This window comes from Zingiber officinale, chromosome 5B (genome assembly GCF_018446385.1).
Source record: "Zingiber officinale cultivar Zhangliang chromosome 5B, Zo_v1.1, whole genome shotgun sequence".
In the NCBI taxonomy this organism is placed as follows: Eukaryota; Viridiplantae; Streptophyta; class Magnoliopsida; order Zingiberales; family Zingiberaceae; genus Zingiber; species Zingiber officinale.
The window spans coordinates 85,683,660-85,709,062 of NC_055995.1; the positions used below are offsets into that span (position 1 = coordinate 85,683,660).

Genomic DNA, 25,403 nt, shown 5'->3' on the forward strand with positions numbered 1-25,403 from the left:
CATCGTCCGCTTACGAGTGTCCGTTGTCATCCCCGAAAACAGAAAGACACTAGAAGCTATATCCTTCATCCAAAGTCAATTGCTCTGATCATTGATCATTTAAATGAATAGTGTAAAGAGACAGCATCTGGATACTGCTTAATGTTATGGATGATCCACTTCTTAAATCTTAATGACAAAATATGCATGCTAGTATAGCAAGAAAATTCAATATTTATAAGTTTGAATCTCAAATGAGTATTTAATCTGATAATAATTCAATTTTTATATAAAAATTCATTAAGTTGTTTAAAATCTTACTATTTTATTAAAAATCTCTCCCCTTTACTAAATAATTTTGGTGAAACCTAAAATAAATTTACGTTAATATCCTTTTTTTCTATTCACACTAAAAATAATTCCAAAGTTTATTAGTAATTCCATAAGCGAAACAATTAGTGATCTAGAGTTCGAGACTCAACTGCGGCATATTATTATGAATTTTTCTCATCATTAATTTTCTCTGGTTGTTTTATATAAAAAAATATAGTTCTCTTTAGTCCCACATTTTAGAATTGACAACACTATGATCAAAAAAACTTCTATAAATATTTTAGGCTGACAATGTTAAAAAATATACGTTTCTTAGTTTTTTACTAAAATAAGTATAATATTAAATTAAATTAATTTTTTTCATAGGGAAACCGTAAGAGTGACACTCGAAAATCCAAACAATTCATATTTTCAAATATTCAAATAATTTAGATTTTCAAAAGTCAGGTAAAGTCAGATACTTTACCCTAATGAATCTCCTCTATTTTAGTATTTTAATGCTAAAATACTTTAATTAATATAATTTTATTATAAAGGGTCAATATGATTTCAATGTATTATATTACACGCGACGCGTGCACGATCACTAGTCTTAATTATAAATGGACCAGAGGAATACAATATTACAAATGTAAAATAAAGAATTTAAATTAAGTTATCTGGTTCGAAAAGTCCTTAGAATACTAGTTCAAACTATGTCAAGTCAAATTGCTCAGGAGACAATTCAAGTCAAGAGCACCCAAGAGACTAAGCCAAGTCGGAGTACCCGATAGCCGGTTGAGCGACTAGGGGAGACGAGCTAAAACTTTTGTGAGGACAATCGAGATCTATGAGAAACATGATTTCTTTAAAACTGGCACAAAAATTCTAACAACTATTAATCCAACCACGTAATGGCCATTAACTACCTATACTATTTGAAACAACTCTGATTTGATTAATGACTATTCATTTCAATCAAAGAGCATTACGTGGATGATTTTTTTTTGTCTCGACCTATTTGACATCCAACATGAGTAAGATACAAATCATAGTCTTGCCAAAATCTACGTGATTATTCCCTCTTTTGTATTAGAGCTAATTTCATCTAATTTCCCCATTCATATCAGACCAATTTTAGTCTATTCTTTATTTATTTATTTTTTTTAAAAAAAGAATCAGCCGGTCTACATTCGGTCTATATCCGGTGTAATTTTGATATGTATGAATTCAATTAAAGTGGGTTCAAATAAAAAAAAGTAGATTAAAATAATTGATCTATAAAAGAAAGCATTCATCTGCATTTGGACTCCTCGTGCTAAATCAATACAGTTAGCCAACCACACCTCCCGATTTCGACAGATTACAGAGAAACACTTACGTGTGCCTTTTGGTTTCAGCTGGCCAATCCTAAACATACAATTGTTGTTGGATTACAAACCTAGGCCAATCATCAAGCCTCTTGCTCCTTAAATTTCAAATATTTAGGATTCGAGCTCGACTTCACTTGAACCGCATCCATTAGTGAATGGAAGAGAGTATGGAAAAATTTATTTAGATCTAATTAAATAATTTAATAATTGAGTATAAAAATTTTTGAGTTATGATATGGAAATAGATATGATAAAATCTATTCACATCCGACATAAATACATGTTTAATTTGTTAATTTTTATCTTTAATTTTTTTAAAAAATTTGATAAATATTCATGACTTTAATTTAAATTTGAAAAAAAATATAATTATAAGTGGTAATAAGATTTTTGAAGAGAGTATCAGTATCCTCTGATGGATATGAAAATAAAAGTTGAATACTGATGAAGATAAAAATGAGAGTAAATATAATAAATGAGGATAAGAATAAAAAAATTATGAAACTTGATCTAAATCCAATCCATTAAAATCCCTAGGACTCAGCTACTTCAACTACATACTACAATGTTCGACCATACCATGATATTCTTCTCGAATCTCATTTGACTAGAACTCTTCTTAGTTATAATCATAGAGAAAAAGATGACCGTCTCTACATGATAGAGACCTCATTTTCTAAAAGAGAATTGATCATGTTCGAGTGCTAAGACGATGGTCGCTGGAGACGTGACGCTCCCTGCTGGCTTCACGTAGACTTCGGGATGATGTAGACCTCTGTCGAGAACCTGCAAGCACAAAATCGAGCCGGGAAGGGGTTTCCGGCGATGACCTTCCGACGCTCAAGTCAGTTCCCGGCGGTGAGAAATCGAAGCAGAGTAACGAATACTGTAGTTACAGTGGTGAATAGCGCATACCTCCGTTGAAGTCTGGGGGTCCTTATATAGGACTCCCTGAAGGTGCGAGCACGCTTACCAAGACATGCGTTCTTCTCAAAGCATACATGTAATGAGTGTGTTAGAAAAGCGTGTCTGACGTCATACCTTAACAGACCGAGCATATCCCTGAAGTGACAGTGGAGGCTTCCACCGTACGATTCTCTGCCTGACTATGCCGCCAACCATGCCTATTGTCGGTGACACCTGCCCCGAGGAAGATATCCCCTCCTGCTCATCTGGCCGTTTACAAGACTGAGCGGGGGATCCGTTCGGCTGCACTCCCATACCGCTGAGGGAGTGACCGAGCCGAGTGGGAGGCCTGCTCGTCCCCTAGTGCCTCATCCTGCTTTTGCCTCGCCACGTGCGGTCGGGCAGTGTCCACAGTCCGCCTGAGCGGGGACTCCGCTCGACCCCTGAGTGTCGGAAACCCAGTGTTGAGCACTTGAGCTGGGTTGTTGCATTGCCATCCGGGCAGTACACCAACTGCTCGCCCGAACCCAAGCTGTAGACCGTGCTGACTTTGACCCCACGTGTCCAGCTTCTTACCATCCAGGTTCCACTTTACCCCTGGATTAAGAATAAATCACGATGTAATGACTCCTTTAGTTAATCTCTAGGATGTCCCCACATAATGACTCTTTGCGTGAGAAAAATTAAACACTCAATAAAATAATTCAGACCAATTAAGAATTAACCTTAAAATTTATTAGAAAACCATTCATACATGTCCCCTAGTCATCCATGATCCAACGCTGCAAGCCTCATCGGATGCGTCAGCGTCGTTAGTTATGGGGAGCTCCTCTAAATAAAATTCGATCCGCCCCGGCCCTTCAATTTGGGTATTTAGCTATCGAATCTGTGCGCCCCACGTGCCGCTGTGGTCCACCACGCACTGTGGCCCCCACGGAAGTCTATCCGTCCCTTCATTGCCAGTCCGCCGCCGCCGTTTGTTTCCAGTATAAAACGGCGCCAGCTTTGAGCCTTGTTTTAACTAACAGTCCAAGCTCGCTCCGGCAGGAATACAGCAGAGCATTCATGGAGTATTCCTTCTTCGATTCCCTCCACCAACACTCGCCGGAATCATTCACCGCCTCCGCCGAGGTCTCGCCCTTTCCCACCCTCACCCTCGGCCTTTTCTACCCGGACGTCCCTCTACCCTTCAACATGAACGACTCCGACGAGATGCTGTTGCTCGGAATGCTCGCCGAGGCCTCTGGCGAGGCCAGCGAGCAGAGTCTATTCAGCCACAAGGAAGAGGAGGTAGACTCTTCGCTCGACAAGACCGCGGAGAAACCGGCGGCGCCGGCGGAAGCAGAAGCGAAGGAGAAGGCTTACCGGGGCGTGCGGAAGCGGCCGTGGGGGAAGTTCGCGGCGGAGATCAGGGACTCGACGCGGCACGGGATCCGGGTGTGGCTGGGGACGTTCGACAGCGCGGAGGCCGCGGCGATGGCCTACGACCAGGCGGCTTTCGCCATGCGGGGCGCCACCGCCGTGCTCAATTTCCCCGTGGAGCAAGTTCGCGAATCTCTCCTCGGCATGGACCGCCGGAAGGAGGACGAGGAGGTGTCTCCGGTGGTGGCACTCAAGCGCCGCCACTCCAGTCGGCGGAAGTCGATGATCAAGAAGGCTAAAGAGGAGATGAAACGCAGCAACAGCTGCAATAGCAACAGCAGCGGTAGCAACAGCAGTGTTGGTGTGGTGGAGTTCGAGGACCTGGGAAAAGAGTACCTGGAGGAGCTTTTGTGGACGTCAGAGGTTGCTGCCAATCCCTCCTCTGTTTTTGACTGAGGGAATTCTCTTCTTGCTCTTCCTTCTTTAAGCAATGATAATGAGACTCGAAATTTTTGCTTCCGCTGATGCACAAACAACTGCTATTAATTGATCTTTTGAAAATTGAAACGAAATGCAAAAGAATGATAACGACGATAAAAAGACAGAACACATTATTACGGCAAAATGATGAGATAAAATAACGGACCTGCATGGGTAGCTGCTAAAAGCTACAAGCCTATACTATTGACACGTTTGCATGCTTTTGCAAACAACTAGGAAGGTGAGATTCACTCTTCCACCTGCGAATATCATTTTTTATTCTCTGCAGCTATTCATTTTGGTTCTGCTGCAATCACCAATTTTTTTAGTTGAAATATCACGTTTCAAGTTTCCGTAATGCGACCAAGGATGAAGGATGAAGTAGGCAGCAGAAATATAAATATCAAATGGATGAACTGTCGGCCATAATGAATGTTAGGCATGCTAAGTTTTTGAACATTCATTTTTAATGCAGTTATAATATTATATTAAAGAAAGATACAAAATCACAGCTCTGATAAACCTTAGCATGCATATTTGTATTTTGCGATCATCAAAATGCTGTTAAACTTCTGACGCGGATGGTTTAAGAAAACACAGAATTTTTTTGTCCAAACCAAAACCTTCACGTATTGCAGGGAGAGATACGATCACCTTTATTTTTTTTTGTCTTTGCCATTGTTACCGCATGTATGATACGAGGTACGCCTCTACCGTTGCCTGCCATCACATCGATCACATAGTCAACAATAGCAAACCAGTTATAATCAAAGTAATCACTATCATGATAAACTCTGTGCAACGTTCATTTAAGCTAAGCTTTGTCATTTTCTGATAATTTACAAGCGCATGAGTTGTCTCAGTGTTGAGTTATCAAACTAATCACTAAGACCATGATGGCAAACACTTTATCCTTTTCATCGAACCAGAATTTTTTTGGTTCCGAATCAGTGAAGTTGGATACTAACTTTTATCTCATACCATGCTCCTACCTATTGTCTGAAACACTTCTATTAGTTGTACCATCCTGGAAGTTATGTTTTTTTTCTCTGATAGAGGACACTTTGTTTGAGTCAAAGTTTTCAATGTCAGATGAGGAGAAGCTTTGATGATCAAATTCAGTTCAGTGATCGGAGTGCATTAGTGTTTGCTACTTCGAACAGAGCACTTATGGATGACCGATAAGTATAGCTCATCATTGTCATGAAGGCATGTTTCTCTCTAACTATTTGGGTCGATATGTAAAACATTTCTATGGGGAACACATGATGAAGCATTTCCACCTTAGATGGTCAGGAGATTCAATAGATACAATCCATCATCTGATCGATTAGACCCTTCTAACTATAGAATCTTTTGGTCACTTTTGAACATGTTTATAATATATTAATCTATTTTCTCTCACTTTATCATATTTAGATACAGTCTTAGGGAGGATTAAGGAAAATGTCAAGACTGACCTAATTATTGAGAAGCACAACGGTCTTGTTTCTTCTTTGTGTCTAAATTATTTGCCCATGTATTTGTAATGTTACATGAGGCTTCAACCCCTCTCTGAACCAACCTCCTTTGAAGGTGATAAAAGGTTAGAACCTACTTCAAGCCCATAATCTAGTCTAGGGGTTCTAGTTTTTCTTGCATGAATTCTCACTTGACCTCACCTATCCTACCCCTGAACATGATTGAAGTAGCAAAACAATCAAATTTTGGTTTTTAGATGACAAGTCAACCAAAAAGTTTGGACATTGCCACGTATCTTTCTTTTATATAATTTTCGTCTAGTATATTTAATATTGACCTATAACAGAATTGGCTTTAGTGATGATTGAACTGGCCGCTTGACAGATTCAACAGATCCCGTTCGATAAAATTGAACTCACAGCAAAAATGAGAAGACACTAAATTATATGAACTATTGAACCGTAGAATTTTTTTCGGCCAACTTTCACCTTAAGCAGATTGTATCAGTACAACCTTCTATATAGAGATGCAAGGAGAGCACATGAAGGAAGCAAAGAAAGGTGGGGATCTTACCAACTGAAACACCCCATTTTCTACCTGTTCAAAAGAATAAAATCTGGTCTATTTGAATTGTCATGATCCAGGATAAGATTGTTCGATGTACAGCAACAACCAATAATGTGCAAGAGTTGGGCTGCAAACAAGAAATGTTTCTGTTATGCTGTCAGTCAAAAAACCTATCTTAGCATTTTTCTTCTTCCTTTTTTAGATTCAACTCCCAAGCCCATTGAGGTGAGGTACCATTAAAATATTAAAGATGTATTCGAGATCTATTGTCATTAACTAAATTTTGATATCCTATTCAACTTATAAAAGGAGAGGAATTGAAGATCTTGATATCCTTTTTATCATTCATTTTAGATTCTATAATATAATAATGCCTGTTCGAAATGGGCATACACATTACTTACATGGTGTTAAATTATATTTCCTGTGATACAGTTGCAAAGCAATTAAATGCTTATCATGAATTAGGGTTCATCTACAAAATTGATTATTGTTTCATATCATGTCAGAGAGCTTGTCATTCGAGTTGTAGTGATTTTCGATAGGTTATCCTAAAATGTAAATCTGCAGCATATTTCAGATCATGACCTAGAGAGAGCATGTTAAAAATTACAGAAATAGTTCTTAAATATAACGCCCGAAAATTCTCAAAGTAATTTTAGAAATATTCTATGATTATTCTGGAATTTTAGAATATTTTTATGGAATTTTTGGAATAGCAGAAGTAACAAAATTAGATAAAAATGTAAAATAGCCTAAGCGGTAATTGAACATGACACCTAGCGAACTCTATGCCTTATAGGGTGACTTAGTAACCAGGAGGCCCCAGCAGGGGTGTGCTGAAAGAAGAGGGGAACAATTATATTTAAGGTTTAGTTGGGGTGTAATTATCACTTAATATAAATAGGGAATTTAAGTGAAGATTGTTATTTTCTTGAACGACAATTCTTCTTTTCCCTCAACCTCACCCGCCGACCCCTCTCTCTCCAAAACCTCTCGGCGCCCAAGCTCAAGAAGACCTAGGGTTTTCACCCTAGGGCCATAGGAGCACCTTCCAGCGACAATTCCGGCACGAGGACGCTCCTCTCCGCGAGAAGAACACATAGACATAGGAGGATCGTCCAAAGGTTCGTCTTCTCAGGAAACCTAGCGATCAGATCGTAAGAAAACTTAGCGCAGGATGTGAGTAACCCCTCACCTGCAGTATAAGTAGCTATTTGTATGTTTCAATGCTTTAGTTTTGTCATATGCTAATCCATTAGTACGTAGGGTGTGAATTAGTGCACACCAAGTGCTCGATGAAATGGTTAGCACAGCTAAATGCCACAGTAGGCATTTTAATAGTTTAGTTAAATGCTGTAGATGCATTTAAATAGTATACTTAGCCTTGCTTCAGCTTATATGGGACTACGGTCCAATGGGTGAGCTCCCACAGTCGCCTCTAGGTTCAGATAACCTAGTTCTAGGTTCAGATAACCTAGTAAAAGCAAGTTAAGATAAATCAGTCTATAAACAATATTTTACTTTATCAGAGGCTCTGTACTGGACTCTCAGATGTCCTTGGGTTGGGCTCCCACAGTCGTCCCTAGGTTTAGATAACCTAGTAAACCCTACTAAATTCGGGCCTTGCAACCCCGGGTCTAGTTAGGGATGCGTGCATAGCAAGTACAGTTGCGGGGCACATTAGCAGCATGATTAGTATTTTTATCTATCTATGAAAATAGTTTTTGCAACTTCACAAAACAGATGAATGAATTCAGCTTAGCTTCCATTCAGTTTTCTACAGATATAGCAGATAGCTTTATGTTTAGTTCTTGATTGCCATGATTTATATGCTCATGTGCCATGTTCTAGTATTTCTAGTATGATTCTCAGTTTGCATATCAGCATAGCATCTTTTAAAAAAGCATGATTTCTCAAATGCATGTTTTTGTGAGGTAGATGGTTTCTTACTAAGCTCCCAAGCTTATAGTTGCATTTTCCTTATACTGCAGATACAGGTAAAGGAAAGACGGATTAGCGGAGGCTGGAGGACAATGCTACTAGATGTGTGTGAAAGAGGAACTTGGAATGAAGATTTTTGGGAATTAGCAAAGTTAAACTTCAGTATTTTCTTATGTTATTACCTTTCTGCACTTTTAGGATGATAAGTATCAGAAATGGTGAACTTAAGTATTATGTCATGCTTCGACTGCTAATTGTCTTACTAATAGATAGTAAATGTGAGTAATGATACGCTTAGTAGTGATAGTATGCTCTTAGTTTAGTTCTGAAGGGTCCTGTACGAGTTCGGGTGAGATTTCTGCAGAAATCAGAAACCCAATCGATCAGTTGATCGATTGAGCAGTCCTCAATCGATCAGCCGATCGATTGGGAGAAGTCCCCGCGTACAGAAGGCTAGTGAGTCGATTAGCTGATCGATTGGGAAGCCCCGATCGATCAGCCGATCGATCGAGGCGCGATCTGTTGCGTACAGAGAGCTGATGAGTCGATCAGCTGATCGATCGGCCATGGATCGATCAGCCGATCGATCGGGAATTAATTCCCCGCGTACAGAACGATCTATTGAATCGATCAGCCGATCGATCCAGTTTTGACCCCTTGCACAGTAGCGAGTTGAGTCGATCAGTGGATCGATCAGACAACTCCAATCGATCAGCCGATCGATTGGAATGTCTGATTTCAGCCAGAGGTGCCTAACGTCAGTTTTTAACCAAATAGAAAGTTAAGTTTCCTTCCTTAGCATATGTATACACTCAGAAGTGCATTCGAAATTTAAATTCCCAGATGTTATAATAAAAAGCAGAGTAAGATTTTAATTAGTACAGTTTTCGCATCTTATAGTTCAGTTCAGCATAATGTAAACCCCGGTCTCGCAGCCTAGCCAGTAGGAGGCGGGGCGTTACAGAGTGGTATCAGAGCAAGTTCCATACTTCCTTCACACACATCAGCATTGAACCTGCAGCTTCCAAGTAAGAATACCTCTCATTGTATTATGTTCTTGCTTTCATGTTTATGGATAACAGTAGCATGTTTATATATGATAGCATCTAACCTGATAGTAGTAATTATATAAACATGATTGTATTAGTTATGTATGTCCTCTATCTCTCTAGAAAATGGTACGAGGACGTCCAGCTAGAAAGACACCAGCTACTGAGCCCCAGCATGAGGCAGGCAGCTCAGTGCCTCCTCCAGACCTTACAGTAGTAGTGGCTCAGTTACAGAAGCAGCTAGCTGAACAGCAACAAGAGATAGCCACCATAAGGGCTAACCAACATAACACTCTCACTGTCACTCCAGAACCTAACTTAGCAACCCCAGTGGTGATAGAGGTTCCACCAGTCCAACCTACAGCACCAGTAGCCCCAGCAGCAGGGGCAAGAAGAGAAGCCTATTTGACCCAGTGGCAGAAAATCAAGCCAGAGAATTTCTCAGGCACTAGTGAACCATGGGATGCTCAAGCCTGGTTCAAAACACTGGATAGTATGATGGAGCTTCTGGACTGGCCAGAGTTTGAAAAGGTGAAATGCGCCTCATTCTGCCTGACAGGAGACGCACGTATGTGGTGGGAGAGAATTAAAACGAAGCGCCCAGTGAACCAGATGACATGGGCTGACTTCGAGAGAGAATTCTTTGAAGAATTCTTCCATATGCGGGTCACAAACTGCCACTACGACGAGTTCACTGAATTTCGCCAGAGCAACCTTTCAGTTGAGGAAGCCATGAAGAAATTCAACAGACTGGCTCGTCTATGCCCTGAACTAGTCAGCACTGAAAAAGAACGAGTCCGGTTGATGCTCAAGATGCTAAGGTCGGAAATAGCAATGAATGTGGCCAGCGGCGTTCATAGGCCACAAACCACTGAAGAACTAGTAAGCAGTGCTCTGACCACCGAACACTACCAGAATAGCATCAAACAACAGAAGCAAGCCTTCCCAGAGTCCAAAGGTCAAGGAGGCTCAGGTACTCAGGAACACCAGGGCCATAGCTCTAACTGGAAAGGGAACTCCAGCCACAAACGTAAACCAGAGAGTTACCCAAAAGGAGGACCATCTAGTAAACAACCTAGTTATCCCAAATGTTCCACTTGTGGGAAATTCCACCCCGGAGTTTGTCGCAAGGGCACACGAGGATGTTTCGAATGTGGCCAGGAAGGGCATATGGCTAAGCAATGCCCGAACAAAACTAGCAATCCTCCACCACAGCCGATTCAATATGGAGATAAACCAGCACAGCTACACTGGATACAGGCTGCTATAGATGGTCCACATATCAGCCAAGGCCGACTAGAAGCCCCCTCAGCCACAACGAACGCGAGGATCTACTCACTCACCAGGGAGGATGTAGCAAATGCCTCGACAGTTGTTCCAGGTCAGACTAATATTTTACAGCAAAGTGCAACTGTCTTATTCGATACTGGGGAAACTCATTCTTATATATCCAGGGCATTTGCCGAAAAGTTAGCAATAACTCCAGATGCACTTAGTGGTCAGTTTTTGACAACATTGCCTTCAGGAGAGATCATGGCATCCACACACTGGCTCCGCCAATCATTATAGCAGACAGAGAGCTTTTTGATGATCTGATAGTGCTAGATATGACTGACTACGATGTCATTTTGGGAATGAATTTTCTGATCAAGTACGGTGCCTCCATAGAGTGCCATAAACAGAAAGTTGTATTCCAACCTGAAGCAGGAGTGCAGTTTGGTTACATCGGAGAACCAAAGAGAAAAGCCAAGAAGTTTCTCTCAGCTTTGAAAGCACAGAAACTACTGGATTCAGGGTGTACGTGATGTTGGTGCGGTTAGCACTAACGATTTAACCCAAGTTTTGATGAATGACAAATAGGTTAAGTTAGGTTTATTGCTGATCTAACACTCTGATCGAGTGTGCAGGATAAGTCCAGACAGGTCGACGGGCTGACCGGATGTCTGGCACGAAGCCCAGGTCAGGGTGGCGGATGGCGCACGAAGTCCAGAGGGTCGACAGGTGGCCGGACGCTTAGGCCCCGGCTAGGTCAGGTGGCCGGATGGTAGCGAAGTCAGACGGTCGGCCGGACGTCTGGCGGTAAGTAAGGTAAGTCGGCTGGAGGGTGATGCGAGGCGCGTTCAGGAAGGAACATTAGGCGTCGATCCGGCTTAGATCCATTTGGGATATCTAAGTCGAGATCGTGACTAGATTCGGTCTCGGAAAGACGGAATCTAAGTCATACTTTTCTATTAATTCATACTTTATAAATTGTGCTAACAATATGTATTGCAGGATATATTTTGCCTCGGACTAACCTTGTTTTGCGGAGAAGGAATCTACGGAAAAGGTGGTCCGGCGCGGAGGATCTGGGCGCCGGAGGATCAGGCGCCGGAAGAGATCCGGCGCCGGGCTTTTATCCTCTGCGTCGCCTCGCCACGTGGATCCCTGGTTGGACTTGCCACGTCGCACCGGCGCTCGGAGGATCCAGCGCCGGGCGGCATATAAAAGAAGCCCGGTGAGCTTGAATCATCTCGAATTCCCAGTTGCTTTCTTTCTGTGCTCACGCTAACAAAGCTCGACAACGCCCTTGCTCTTTAAGCTTTCTTTTAGTCGGTATAGCCTTGTGTTTTGTTTCATTAGCTTTTCTTGCACTATTTTGTAATCACATTCGAATTGCTAGTGATTGCCCAACGAAAGTGGTCGAGGACCACGGGCCTTCGAGTAGGAGTCGTCCGAACGAAGTAAAATCAAGTGTGTTCATTTACTTTTCCGCTGCGTGCTTTTACACTCGAGTTTTGAATCGATTCCCTACGTCAGTCAATCCAAAGATTTTTGGTTTTACCTTTCTTTTTTTATCGCTTTCAACATAATTTCTTGGATTTTCTTAAACCAAATTTTATCTAAATTTGCATTATAACATATTACAATCTTTGAATTTGGGATGCAACTGAGGAAGTTGTATCTGCCACATAACACTTGGGATTTTATTTTCTTTTCTTTCTTACCAGAATGTCTGAAGTGCTTTATTATCTGAATGGATTCTATTCCATCAGACTAATTACTTCCATTAGCACTTAATCAGAAACCGTTGAGGTGTTATCTCTATAAATAGTAAGAAGCATGTTCTATAGGAGTTCAAGATGCAAAAGAATATTCCTCCCCCGTCATCTTCTAGATAAGATTTGTCGTTAAAGCTCAACACTCTCGTCCTCTGATTTCGACGCCAAGATTCCTCTAGGTTGTTGTCGTTGTTGATGCGGTGAGTTTGCAATCAAAATAAGTATGATTACAAACAGTACAGCTTTTAAATAAAATTCTTAATATAAAAATGCAGGAAGGTGAAGCGGCGAATCAGCTCCACGCGAGGATCAAGGACATCCTCAACGGGCTTCATGCGATAGGCCACCGGATGGAAAATAGAGACTTAATAAGTACGCGTTAAATGCTTTTCCACGTAATAGTTTGTGGGCATCGATCGTAGATGCCTCTGAAAATTTCTAAAAATCTCTAAGTTAAAATTAGGCGAGCTTTTATGTGAATTAGAATTACATGAACAAACTAATCTTGGAGAAAGGTATAGCTTTAAGGTTCCTCCAAAGAAAAGAAGAGCAAGCCTGAATATGAAGAATAATCAAAGACTCAGAAGGCGAAGAACACCGTGAACTTGGTAAGAAAAATGTTCACCGGGAGAAAAAGGAGCTTCAAAGAAAAGGACCTTCAAAAGATCGGTTCTCCTCGAACAAAAGAGCGTGACTTGCTTATTTGATAAAAGGGACACTACTGAGCAGATGCCCAAACGAAGTTCGACAAAGGCGAACGAAAAGAAGGCCCTCAAGCAGCGTGGGACGACTCCTCGGACGAATCGGAGGAAGAAGAGCGGAAACATCGAGCCACCTCGCATGATGGCCCCGGCTGAAACAGAAGACGAGTCGGAAGATGAAGACGGGTCTGAACTCGTTTCGAAGGCCCAAATGAGGTATATTTTAATTTAAACAAAATTTTTTTAGAATTATTTCCTGTTTAAATAGTAAATTAATTAAAATAGAAAATGAAAACAAATCACTTCTTGAGGAAAATCAAAACCTCGAGGAACAAATAAAAATTCAAATCCACTCAAGATCTAACACTTGAGGAGGAGAATTTATCATTAAAAATGATATTAACAATTTAAAGAAATGCTAGAAAATTTACAACAAGATCGAAAAATCTTGACTTAATCCCGAACAATCAAAAAGCATGTTATAATAAAACCGGACTTGGATACAAGTCGAACTCAAATAAAACTTTTAAGTCATTAATAACTCAATACAAATCAACTAATCAAGCTTGGGTTCCAAAAGCGTGTCTGACCACGCAAGTAAGACTTAATCAATATTATATACCTAAATAAAAAGTATATTATATAAACTCGATTAAACCAAATAAAAAACCAAAATACAAACCTAAATCGAAAAATTCAAAATTTAAAACTCAACAAAATATAAACTATCACCAAGTTAATTACAATTATAAAAGAAACACAAACCTAAAGCGAAAATTTAAATTAAAGGTCAATAATTGGGCTCCAAATAATTGGCACCTCCAAAATTAACTAACACGGTAGGGTAATTAGGATTAGTTAAAAGAGACCAAGTTTAACTTGAATCATGGTATTGGTGAAGTTTTGGATGATAGTACGTTAGGGAAGCTTGGGCATCGTATGTAGAAATATATGGTTTCGATGCAGTGCGTTTGGCAGTGGAAGCCGACCAAAGCTACCCTTAAATGAATCCTAACCAGTTAGACCAAGATTTAGTACTAAGCTCCGTGGATAGGACTATTCGGAAAACCTCGAAAGGTTGGTTACTACTAATGACGTCCATGTGACTCACCAAGCTTAGAAGTTTATCCGAAGATTGCCTATTTGTGGAGACCAAAACTAAATCTGAATCTAACACAAGTTAAACCAAATCTCCATAATTAAAAATCCAATTTCATCTCACAAAATCATAGGATTCCCTGATTGATAATAAAAATCGGGTGAGATGAATAAGGCTTAAATTTGTTTAATTAAAAATTAATTTCAAAATTTTAAACTTAAAAATTAATTTCAAAAATTTAATTTTAAACTTAAAAATTAATTTCAAAATTTTAATTTTAAACTTAAAAATTAATTTCAAAATTAGACGTAGTTTTGAAAATTGAATTTAAAAATCTAGTTATGAGAATTTGACTTTACTTAATTCTACAAAAATTAATTTTTGTAAACTAAACGTAAGTTTATAAGCTAAGTCTTTTTAAAATTTTTTATAAACTTAGCTTTGAAATTAATTTTTTCTTCAATCAATCTTGAAATATATTTTAAAACTTAAATTTGAAATCTTGCTTATGTTTGAAAAGAGTTGAAACCTGTTTTAAAAATTTTTTTTCTTGAAATTTAGAACTTATTTAGAAGCTATACTTGAAAAATTAGCTATTTTTCACAAAACTTAGCCTTGAAATCTAATTTTTATATACACCTATTTTTGAAAACTAGCTTTAAAAAATAGATCTTTTAAACTTGTCTCAAAACTTAGCTCTTTTACAAAAGATAAATTACTAAATTTAACTCCCCCAAATTAACTTGACATGACTCCTTATTTTGTCTGAAGTCTGTATTTTTAGTTACTTTAAACATGTTTATTTTTGATGAATGCCAAAGGGGGAGGGTTAGGTGGGTTAAGTTAGTCAAACCAATTGAAAATACAAACTTACTTAAAAACCTCCACATAATGATGTTATTTGTTTTTCTTGCAAATATCTTCACTAACTTAACCAGGTTGTCATTCCATCAAAAAGGGGGAGATTGTTGGTGCGGTTAGCACTAACGATTTAACCCAGGTTTTGATGAATGGCAAATAGGTTAAGTTAGGTTTATTGTTGATCTAACACTCTGATCGAGTGTGCAGGATAAGTCCAGACAGGTCGACGGGCTGACCGGATGTCTGGCACGAAGTCCAGCTAGGTCGACGGGCTGACCGGATAGCTGGCAAGAAGTCCAGACGGGTCGAAGGGCTGACCGGACGTCTGGCAGGTAAGTGAGGTAAGTCACTGGAGGGAAGTGACTACGAGGACGCATTCCCAGGAAGGGAACATTAGGCGTCGATCCGGCTTAGATCCATTTGGGATATCTAAGTCGAGATCGTGACTAGATTCCGGTCTCGGAAAGACGGAATCTAAGTCATACTTTTTCTGTTAATTCATACTTTATAAATTGTGCTAACAATCTGTGTTGCAGGATATATTTTGCCTCGGACTAACCTTGTTTTGCAGGAGAAGGAATCTCTGGAAAAAGGTGGTCCGGGCGCTTGGACCTCTGGGCGCCCGGAGCATCCTGACTGGACTTGCCACGTCGCACCAGGGCGCCCGGAAGGGATCCAGGCGCCCGGAGCAGCATATAAAAGAAGCCCCAGGGGTAGAGCTTCAAGATCATCTCAGAATTCCCAGATTGCTTTGCTGCTCTGTGCTCCAGCGACGTTAACAAAGCTCCGACAACGCGCCCTTGCTCTTTAAGCTTTCTTTTCTGTCGGTATAGCCTTGTGTTTTGTTTCATTAACACAGACAGCTTTGATATTTACAGTGACGCCTTTAAATTGGGACTAGGAGCAGTACTGATGCAAGAAGGTAAGGTGATCGCCTATGCCTCCAGACAACTCAAGGACTATGAGAGGAACTACTCTACTCATGACCTTGAGCTTGCAGCAGTCGTCTTCGCCCTCAAAATTTGGAGACATTATTTGTATGGAGCTCAATGCAGAGTGTATACAGATCATCAGAGTCTGAAGTACTTCTTCACTCAGAAGGATCTAAATATGCGACAACGCAGATGGCTTGAGCTAGTCAAAGACTATGACATAGACATCCTCTACCATCCAGGAATGGCAGACGCTCTTAGCAGGAAATCCAGTGCTATCTTACTATCCCTAGCAGCCATGTCACCGCCCCTACAAAAGGAGATTACAGATTTCAGTCTCGAACTTATAGTCAGACAACTCTGCTATGACATTTGCATCTACCCTGCTTAGTGACATCCAGACAGCTCAGGATCAGGACCCTGAAATTAAGAAAATCAAGCAAGGGTTAGCAGAATCAGAAAGTGGAGAGTTCAGAGTATCTGATAGTGGGATACTGTATTTTGGTGACAGACTATGCGTTCCGAATCAGGAGGAACTACGGAGAAAGATCCTAGACGAGGCTCACAGGACTCCTTATGCGATGCACCCTGGTTCCACCAAGATGTACCAAGACCTAAAGAAACGTTTTTGGTGGCCTGGGATGAAAAGAGACGTCGCTAGATATGTCAGTACCTGTCTGACCTGTCAAAGGGTCAAGGCAGAACACCAGAGACCAGGAGGAGTTCTGCAGCCTATTCAGATCCCAGAATGGAAGTGGGAGGATATTTCCATGGATTTCATAGTGGGACTACCCAGAACCACGAATGATTTTAATGTCATCTGGGTAATAGTCGACAGATTGACTAAGCCAGCTCACTTCTTAGCTATCAGGATATCCTACTCCATGGAGCAGCTAGCCCAGTTGTATCTCAAGGAGATTGTCAGACTACATGGAGTCCCACGGACTATTATTTCAGATAGAGACAGTAGATTCACATCACACTTCTGGGAGTGTGTACAGTCAGCATTGGGCACTAAGTTAAAATTTAGCACAGCTTTCCATCCGGTCAGACGGAGCGAGTAAATCAGGTACTCGAAGATATGCTCCGAGCATGTGCCCTAGACTTCAAGGGAGGTTGGTGCAAATATCTGAGTTTAGTAGAATTTGCATACAACAATAGCTATCAGGCCACTATCGGCATGACACCTTACGAGGCTCTCTACGGGCGGAGGTGTAGATCTCCAATCTGCTGGTATGAAAGTGGTGAACAGAAAGAACTAGAAATTCAGACAAATCTAGTAGCAGATACCACAGCAGCTATAGAGCAGATCCGCCAGAGGATAGAGACAGCTCAGAGTCGCCAGAAAAGCTATGCTGATACACGGCATAGGCCCTTAGAGTTTTCAGTTGGGGATACAGTATTCCTCAGAGTAGCTCCCATGAAGGGAGTAATGAGTTTTGGGAAGAAGGGCAAGTTAAGTCCCAGATATGTGGGACCATACCTTATCACTAGAAGAGTTGGCAAGGTAGCATATGAGCTAGAGCTACCTCAGGAAATGTCAGCTATCTACAACGTATTTCATGTCTCTATGCTAAAGAAACATATCCCAGATGCCACCCAGGCGATTGAGCCCCAGTCGGTACAAGTCCGCGAAGAGCTCAGCTATGACAGTCGGCCTATTCAGATAGTAGACCGAGCAGTTAAGAAATTACGGAATAAGGAGGTACCATTAGTAAAAGTAATTTGGCAAGATCACACAACAGAAGAGACAACTTGGGAGACAAAAGCTAGTATGAGGCAGAAGTACCCAGAGTTATTCTAAGTTCGAGGACGAACTTTTTATAAGGTATGGGGGATTGTAACGCCCGAAAATTCTCAAAGTAATTTTAGAAATATTCTATGATTTTTCTGGAATTTTAGAATATTTTTATGGAATTTTTGGAGTAGCAGAAGTAGCAAAATTAGATAAAAATGTAAAATAGCCTAAGCGGGAATTGAACCTGAGACCTAGCGAACTCTATGCCTTATAGGGTGACTTAGTAACCAGGAGACCCCAGCAGGGTGTGCTAAAAGAAGAGGGGAACAATTATATTTAAGGTTTAGTTGGGGTGTAATTATCACTTAATATAAATAGGGAATTTAAGTGAGGATTGTTATTTTCTTGAACGACAATTTTTCTTTTCCCTCAACCTCACCCGCCGACCCCTCTCTCTCCAAAACCTCTCGGCGCCCAAGCTCAAGAAGACCTAGGGTTTTCACCCTAGGGCCATAGGAGCACCTTCCGACGACAATTCCGGCACGAGGACGCTCCTCTCCGCGAGAAGAACACATAGACATAAGAGGATCGTCGAAAGGATCGTCTTCTCAGGAAACCTAGCGATCAGATCTTAAGAAAACTTAGCGCAGGATGTGAGTAACCCCTCACCTGCAGTATAAGTAGCTATTTGTATGTTTCTATGCTTTAGTTTTGTCATATGCTAATCCATCGGTACGTAGGGTGTGAATTAGTGCACACCAAGTGCTCGATGAAATGGTTAGCACAGCTAAATGCCACAGTAGGCATTTTAATAGTTTAGTTAAATGTTGTAGATGCATTTAAATAGTATACTAAGCCTTGCTTCAGCTTATATGGGACTACAGTCCAATGGGTGAGCTCCCACAGTCGCCTCTAGGTTCAGATAACCTAGTTCTAGGTTCAGATAACCTAGTAAAAGCAAGTTAAGATAAATCAGTCTATAAACAGTATTTTACTTTATCAGAGGCTCTGTACTGGACTCTCAGATGTCCTTGGGTTGGGCTCCCACAGTCGTCCCTAGGTTTAGATAACCTAGTAAACCCTACTAAATTCGGGCCTTGCAACCCCGGGTCTAGTTAGGGATGCGCGCATAGCAAGTACAGTTGCGGGGCACATTAGCAGCATGATTAGTATTTTTATCTATCTATGAAAATAGTTTTTGCAACTTCACAAAACAGATGAATGAATTCAACTTAGCTTCCATTTAGTTTTCTACAGATATAGCAGATAGCTTTATGTTTAGTTCTTGATTGCCATGATTTATATGCTCATGTGCCATGTTCTAGTATTTCTAGTATGATTCTCAGTTTGCATATCAGCATAGCATCTTTTAAAAAAGCATGATTTCTCAAATGCATGTTTTTGTGAGGTAGATGGTTTCTTACTAAGCTCCCAAGCTTATAGTTGCATTTTCCTTATACTGCAGATAAAGGTAAAGGAAAGACGGATTAGCGGAGGCTGGAGAACAATGCTACCAGATGTGTGTGAAAGAGGAACTTGGAATGAAGATTTTTGGGAATTAGCAAAGTTAAACTTCAGTATTTTCTTATGTTATTACCTTTCTGCACTTTTAGGATGATAAGTATCAGAAATGGTGAACTTAAGTATTATGCCATGCTTCGCCTGCTAATTGTCTTACTAATAGATATTAAATGTGAGTAATGATATGCTTAGTAGTGATAGTATGCTCTTAGTTTAGTTCTGAAGGGTCCTGTACGAGTTCGGGTGAGATTTCTGTAGAAATCAGAAACCCAATCGATCAGTTGATCGATTGAGCAGTCCTCAATCGATCAACCGATCGATTGGGAGAAGTCCCCGCGTACAGAAGGCTAGTGAGTCGATTAGCTGATCGATTGGGAAGCCTCGATCGATCAGTCGATCGATCGAGGCGCGATCTGTTGCGTATAGAGAGCTGATGAGTCGATCAGCTGATCAATTGGCCATGGATTGATCAGCCGATCGATCGGGAATTTAATCCCGCGAACAGAGAGCTTCTGAATCGATCTTTGGATCGATTGACCAGATTGGATCGATCAGCCGATCGATCCAGTTTTGACCCCGTGCACAGTAACGAGTTAAGTCGATCAGTGGATCGATCAGACAACTCCAATCGATCAGCCGATCGATTGGAATGTCTAATTTCAACCAGAGGTGCCTAACGTCAGTTTTTAACCAAATAGAATGTTAAGTTTCTTTCCTTAGCATATGTATACACTCAGAAGTGCATTCGGAATTTAAATTCCCAGATGTTATAGTAAAAAGCAGAGTAAGATTTTAATTAGTACAGTTTCTGCATCTTTTAGTTCAGTTCAGCATAATATAACTCCCGGTCTCTAAGCCTAGCTAGTAGGTGACGGGACGTTACATTAAATCATGTCAGTAGTAAGCCTTAAATCTGAAGCATTGTTTTTGATTGTAGGAATCTGAAATTTCTAAAGCATTCCACGCCAAAATCTTCAACGACAAGAATAAAGGCGAAGTCATAAATCCGAACAAGATGGAAATTTCGATGGAGACGCGCATTATTGCACATGAACGCATGAAATCCGAAGAAGCCGGAAAACCCTAAATCGAGAACCATCGTCCACTCAAGCAATTTTGCACACTTCAAATCTGAATTGCTAGATCATCCGCAGCCATGTCAAGGATCAGGAAATCGAATACGTACCCGATGAGCGAGGGGGAAAAAGTCGCGCAGCTTGCAGATTTTTCACGGCAGAAACAATGCTTTGCCCCGTCGCCTGCAAATCTAACCAATTTGGAGGAATCGCCGTGCAACGGAGATGAAAGGAAAACCCTCCGTCGAGTCACCGCTGCTCCGTAAAGCTGTCAACTTTATCAGTTTATATTTCAATTTTAATTTCGACCCAGAAATAAGAAGCATGATTTCAATATTTCATTCTCAAATTCGAAAACTAGATCGATTTCAAAAACGAAACTCAATGCAATAAGATAGAACATTTCTTAAATCATTCTGTTCTAGATTAATTTGATGCAGTTGAACATTCGAATGATTCCGTCTGAAGTTCTAAACATGATCTTATTCCTAATTTCCTATCCAAAACAAAACCACGTCAAAATTGGAAAGGATTTTATACAGTTGCTGGAAATTATTTTAAATACTGGAAGTTGGAGTACTAGTATGAAAAGTGGATCCATAGTTTAGTCTATAAAAATTTGAAAAGTGAAGAAAAAACATGGGAGCAAGCAAAAGAGGGAGGGCGGCAGAGTTGTGGCGGTCGCGACGAAAATGAGAGGTCGTGCCGGCCTCAACTCCCGCGAGAAGACGACAATGTCATAGCCCACGCCGTTTCTCCTTCCATCAGAACTTGTTCACCTAATCTGTTCCCTCAAGATCAACGAAACATCGAGGGGGCAGAACCGTGGCGTGTCTAGCCTCTAGGGCTCTTGCACCTGCTGCTGTCGATGGCGTCCAACGGCCACTCCCGCGCATCGGTTCGAACTGAGCGCCAGGTTCCTCCCACGAAGGCCAGCGGCGGCGGGAACCCTCCGGCGCGACCTAGGGCGTCCTCGGCCAAGCGCTCTTCCAGAGTCTCCGTTGATGATGACAACGGTACTCGTTCTGTTCTTATGGAACTCTTTTCTCCATTTTTGCTGCTTTTATTATGGTATTCTATGCCTTCTGGTTAATAAAAATTTGATCTTTGAGTAATGCCTTTGTTTATTCGGTTAAGTTTTTATTCTTTCCCTTGGGAGTTGGGAAGCAGAAGATGGAGTTACAATAATTCCATTGGAATAAGGAGTGCATTAATAAGATAACATACAAATGTATACATTTGAAAGTAGTAAAGGTCGATGATCTTGTCCGAAAATGGTGAAGAAGGTTAGCTAGGGATGTGGCTCTTCTGTTGACATCGGGAAGACTTCGCTCCAATCTCGTAAAGACTCCACCCCGACCTGCAATACAAGAAATGTCAGTGCCGGGCCAGAGAAGGGGTCCTCGGCATTGACCCTCCGACGCTTAAGTCAGTCATCGGAACAGTAGAAGAAGGCGGAGCAACGTAGCAGCAGCGAAAGCATAAGCGCGAATAGTGAATAACACATACCTCCGTTAGTGTATGGACCCCTTTTATATAGTGCTACAGTAGGCGACGTGCACGCTCCTGAAGGCGCGGACACGTTCTCCAAACCATCTTGTGAAAGAACAAATCAGAAAAGTGTTTCTGACACCATACCTTAACAGGGCATGCAAATATCTGACAAGACAGTAGAAGCTTCCGTTGTACGATCTGCCTGTTGATAATTCCATGTTGTTAGCGACATTACCTCCCAGAGGGATATTAGGAGATATGAGAGGGGTTCCATTGTTTGGCCGAGCTGACAGTTGAAGCCAGGAATCCCTGCCCAGTCGACCTTAGCTGTTTTTCCTCGTAGTGACTTGATTCGGCTAATCATGTTTGGCCCGACTGGACATGAGCTCTGGTCGACCTGGCGCTCGCTCGATCAGTTGTGAGAATCTAATGTTCTGGGTATACTGATCCTGTCCGGACGAGCGATCCACTCCGCTAAGCTTCCTGGCCGATCGGACCAATCAAGCCTGATTGACAGTTGAAGTCGACTTTCGCACGACCCACTTTTGGTGAGCCCGTTGGTTCCCTTGCGTTGACCGCCTTAACTTTGACCTCCATGTCGGCTGCTATCTTCGTCCTTGGCCCGCACTTGGTGGGTCTCCCTTATCACCGCATCACAAACCTTCCCCTCAAGTCTAGTCGAAGGAGGTTGTAAATCTGACTGACTAGACGTGTAGTGTCTTCGGTGACCTTCCCTTGATCGGGCATTCTCTGTTCTCAGAGCTTTCAATCGGCTCATATCATCTTCATAGTTGTCGTTCTGCTTGATCTTACTGACCTGAGCTTAGAGCCGCGGCTCGACTACGACGAACATTGAAGCTGATGCTTCCCATGGGTTTAGAGCCGCCACTAAGCTAATTAATTACACACCTGGGTTTAGAGCCGCTGCTCGACTATCACTCAGTCAAGGATCTGTGTCAGTCGGGATGGTTGGCAACAACACTTAGAAATTTTTCCACATCTCGTCGCTCCTTCGGACGAGTGCCTTTTCTAGGTTGCTAACGTCCTTTCAATTTCTAGAAGACTATGCAAATCTCTGGTCATTATTACCGAGCACGCTGCCCATGTCTTTTAATTAAGCCTCATTAATGCTCCCGTGTCGCCTGCCGCCACGTGTCTCACCCTCTGTCATCGCATGCCTGATGTGACAGGTGGATATTTGAGATTGATATAACAGACGTCGTTTTGAATTTAACGGCCAGATCTTGGCCTCGTTTCCCGTAACCCTCGATCGAATGGCTCAGAGCGACTGTTCGCTGGGCTTATAAGCCTTTACTGTCGTCATTTTCATATTTCGTTGCTTTTCTCCTTCGCGTATGTACTCCGCTGATTTCCTTCTTCTTCTTCGTCGCTTTACCCTTTTTCAAGGATCAGTTTTGCGTCGGCCTCCGCTTTCTTGTTCACCCTTTCTTTTCAAACGTATGTAGATATTTCTACATTTCGTTGCATCAACTTGTGCCCAATTCTTTTAGGCTGTTGTGTAGAGTGGTCATACTATTTCATTTGCACGACATCCCTTTAGTACCTAGGGCATTCCATTATTTTTATTACCCAAAGTTGTCTGCGCCGGGGATCTTTCTATTCCAAGCCCGAGTGGGCGCTGTCTTTTTTGACAAAATACTGTCCTCCAATAAGCATTGGAAAAAACACTACTTTTTTGTTCGCTTTCCTGCTCGTCCATGCAACTAGTCGCTAAGATGCTCGACCGACTATTTCCGCGTAGGTCGAATGACCTCTTACCCTTTCTAATCGAAAATCTTATCTGCCAATTGGCAATAAAACTGGGGTTCACAATCGTTGCTTGACTGCCTGATAGCTTTCTTCTTGAATTTATAGTCACCGCTCAGCTGTTGTCTTCGACAGCCGAGCTTTCTTCACAAGGATTTATAGTCGTTGCTCGACTGTTAATCCGGGATTTATAGTCGCCACTCGACTTTATTTGGCGTAGACTCTCGGGTTTATAACTATCACTTGAGTGTGTTCTGTTTTGTTTTCTTTTAATTCTGCCATTTTGTAATTGTTTTTGATCCTCACTAGGTTTTTAATGAACTCAACTATTAAGTTAAAATCCACCTCCTTGCTGATTGAACACATGAAGTTATTTAACAAGCCATGTCAAAATTTTAGCATTGATGAACCATATATGAAGCCCTTTACAAATCCAAAAACATCATCCGTACTACTTAAAGAAACAACCAATTTTTTTAAACCCATAGAATGGAGATCTAAAACACTAAACTACCAAAAAAAAATAAAAAATCAAAGAACATCTGCAAAATGACAGAATTAAAAGAAAACAAAACAGAACACACTTCCCTTTTTTTCTTTCAAGCCGGATAGATGGCTTCTTCAAAGTTCAACTTCTCCTTCAATCCTTCTTTAACACCTTCATAGAACACCTTGAGACGATGCCCATTCACCTTGAAAACTCTTCTAGTAGGAATTTCTTGAATCTCAACAACACCATAAGGAAAAACATTAGTAACACAAAAAGGACCTTCCCATCTAGACTTCAACTTACCTCGTATCAATCTAAGTCTAGAGTTGAACAATAAAACTTTGTCTCCTTTATGGAATTTTTTCCTCAAAATCTGCTTATCATGAAAAGCGTGTCTTCTCCTTATAAATCCGAGAGCTCTCATAAGCCTCCAATCTACGCTCTTCAAGCTCTGTCAATTGCAACTTCCTTTCACAACCAGCCTCTCTCAAATTCATATAACATGATTTCACATCCCAATATGCTTTATGTTCCACTTCCACAGGCTAGTGACAAGCCTTTTCGAAAACAATTCGATAAGGAGACATCCCTATAGGAGTTTTATAAGCCGTTCGGTAAGCTGATAGAGCATCATCAAGTCTCTTGCTCTAATCCTTCCTATCTGGTCTTACTGTTTTCCCAAGGATTTGCTTAATCTCCCTATTAGAAACTTTGGCTTGACCATTTGTTTGTGGATAATACGGAGTAGACACCCTATGAATCACACCATACTTACTCATAAGTGTCTTCATGTGTTTGTTACAAAAATGGGATCCTTGATCACTAATAATAGCTCTAGGTACTCCAAACCTGCAGAATAGGTGAGACCTAACAAAGTTCACAAAAACAAAAGAATCATCAGTTCTGGTGGGAATAACCTCCACCCATTTTGATACATAATCAACAACTAATAGAATGTAAACAAAACCAAATGAGATAGGAAAAGGGCCATAAAGTCAATACCCCACACATCAAAGATCTCACAAAATAAGATAGGTTGTTGAGGCATTTCATGCTTACGTCCTATATTTCCCATCTCACAAGTCCTGTGAAACTCAAAAGCATCTCTGAATAAAGTAGGCCAATATAATCCTAAATCCAAAACTTTCCTAGCTGTACATTGAGGACCAAAATGTCCCTCACATGCAAGTGAATGACAAAAAGAAAGTATAGACTAAAACTCATCATCAGATACACATCTCCTAACTATC

General features: G+C 41.1%; 2 protein-coding genes across 4 annotated transcripts in view; both read left to right on the plus strand.

The window, feature by feature from the left end:
* The first annotated feature begins 3,635 nt into the window (after positions 1-3,635).
* LOC121984784 (ethylene-response factor C3-like) lies at positions 3,636-4,436 on the plus strand. The gene has a single exon (XM_042537917.1). The coding sequence runs from the start codon at positions 3,636-3,638 to the stop codon at positions 4,386-4,388; it is 753 nt and encodes a 250-aa protein (XP_042393851.1). The 3' UTR covers positions 4,389-4,436.
* Positions 4,437-20,205: 15,769 nt separating this feature from the next.
* LOC121984783 (kinesin-like protein KIN-UA) overlaps positions 20,206-25,403 on the plus strand; it is a 38,353-nt gene continuing 33,155 nt past the window's right edge. Inside the window, exon 1 of one of the 3 annotated variants that reach the window (XM_042537915.1) lies at positions 20,206-21,418. In XM_042537915.1, the coding sequence (XP_042393849.1) occupies positions 21,271-21,418 (148 nt within the window). In that variant the 5' untranslated portion in view covers positions 20,206-21,270. The remainder of the gene's footprint in view (positions 21,419-25,403) is intronic. The other 2 variants (XM_042537913.1, XM_042537916.1) reach the window with 2 other exon arrangements.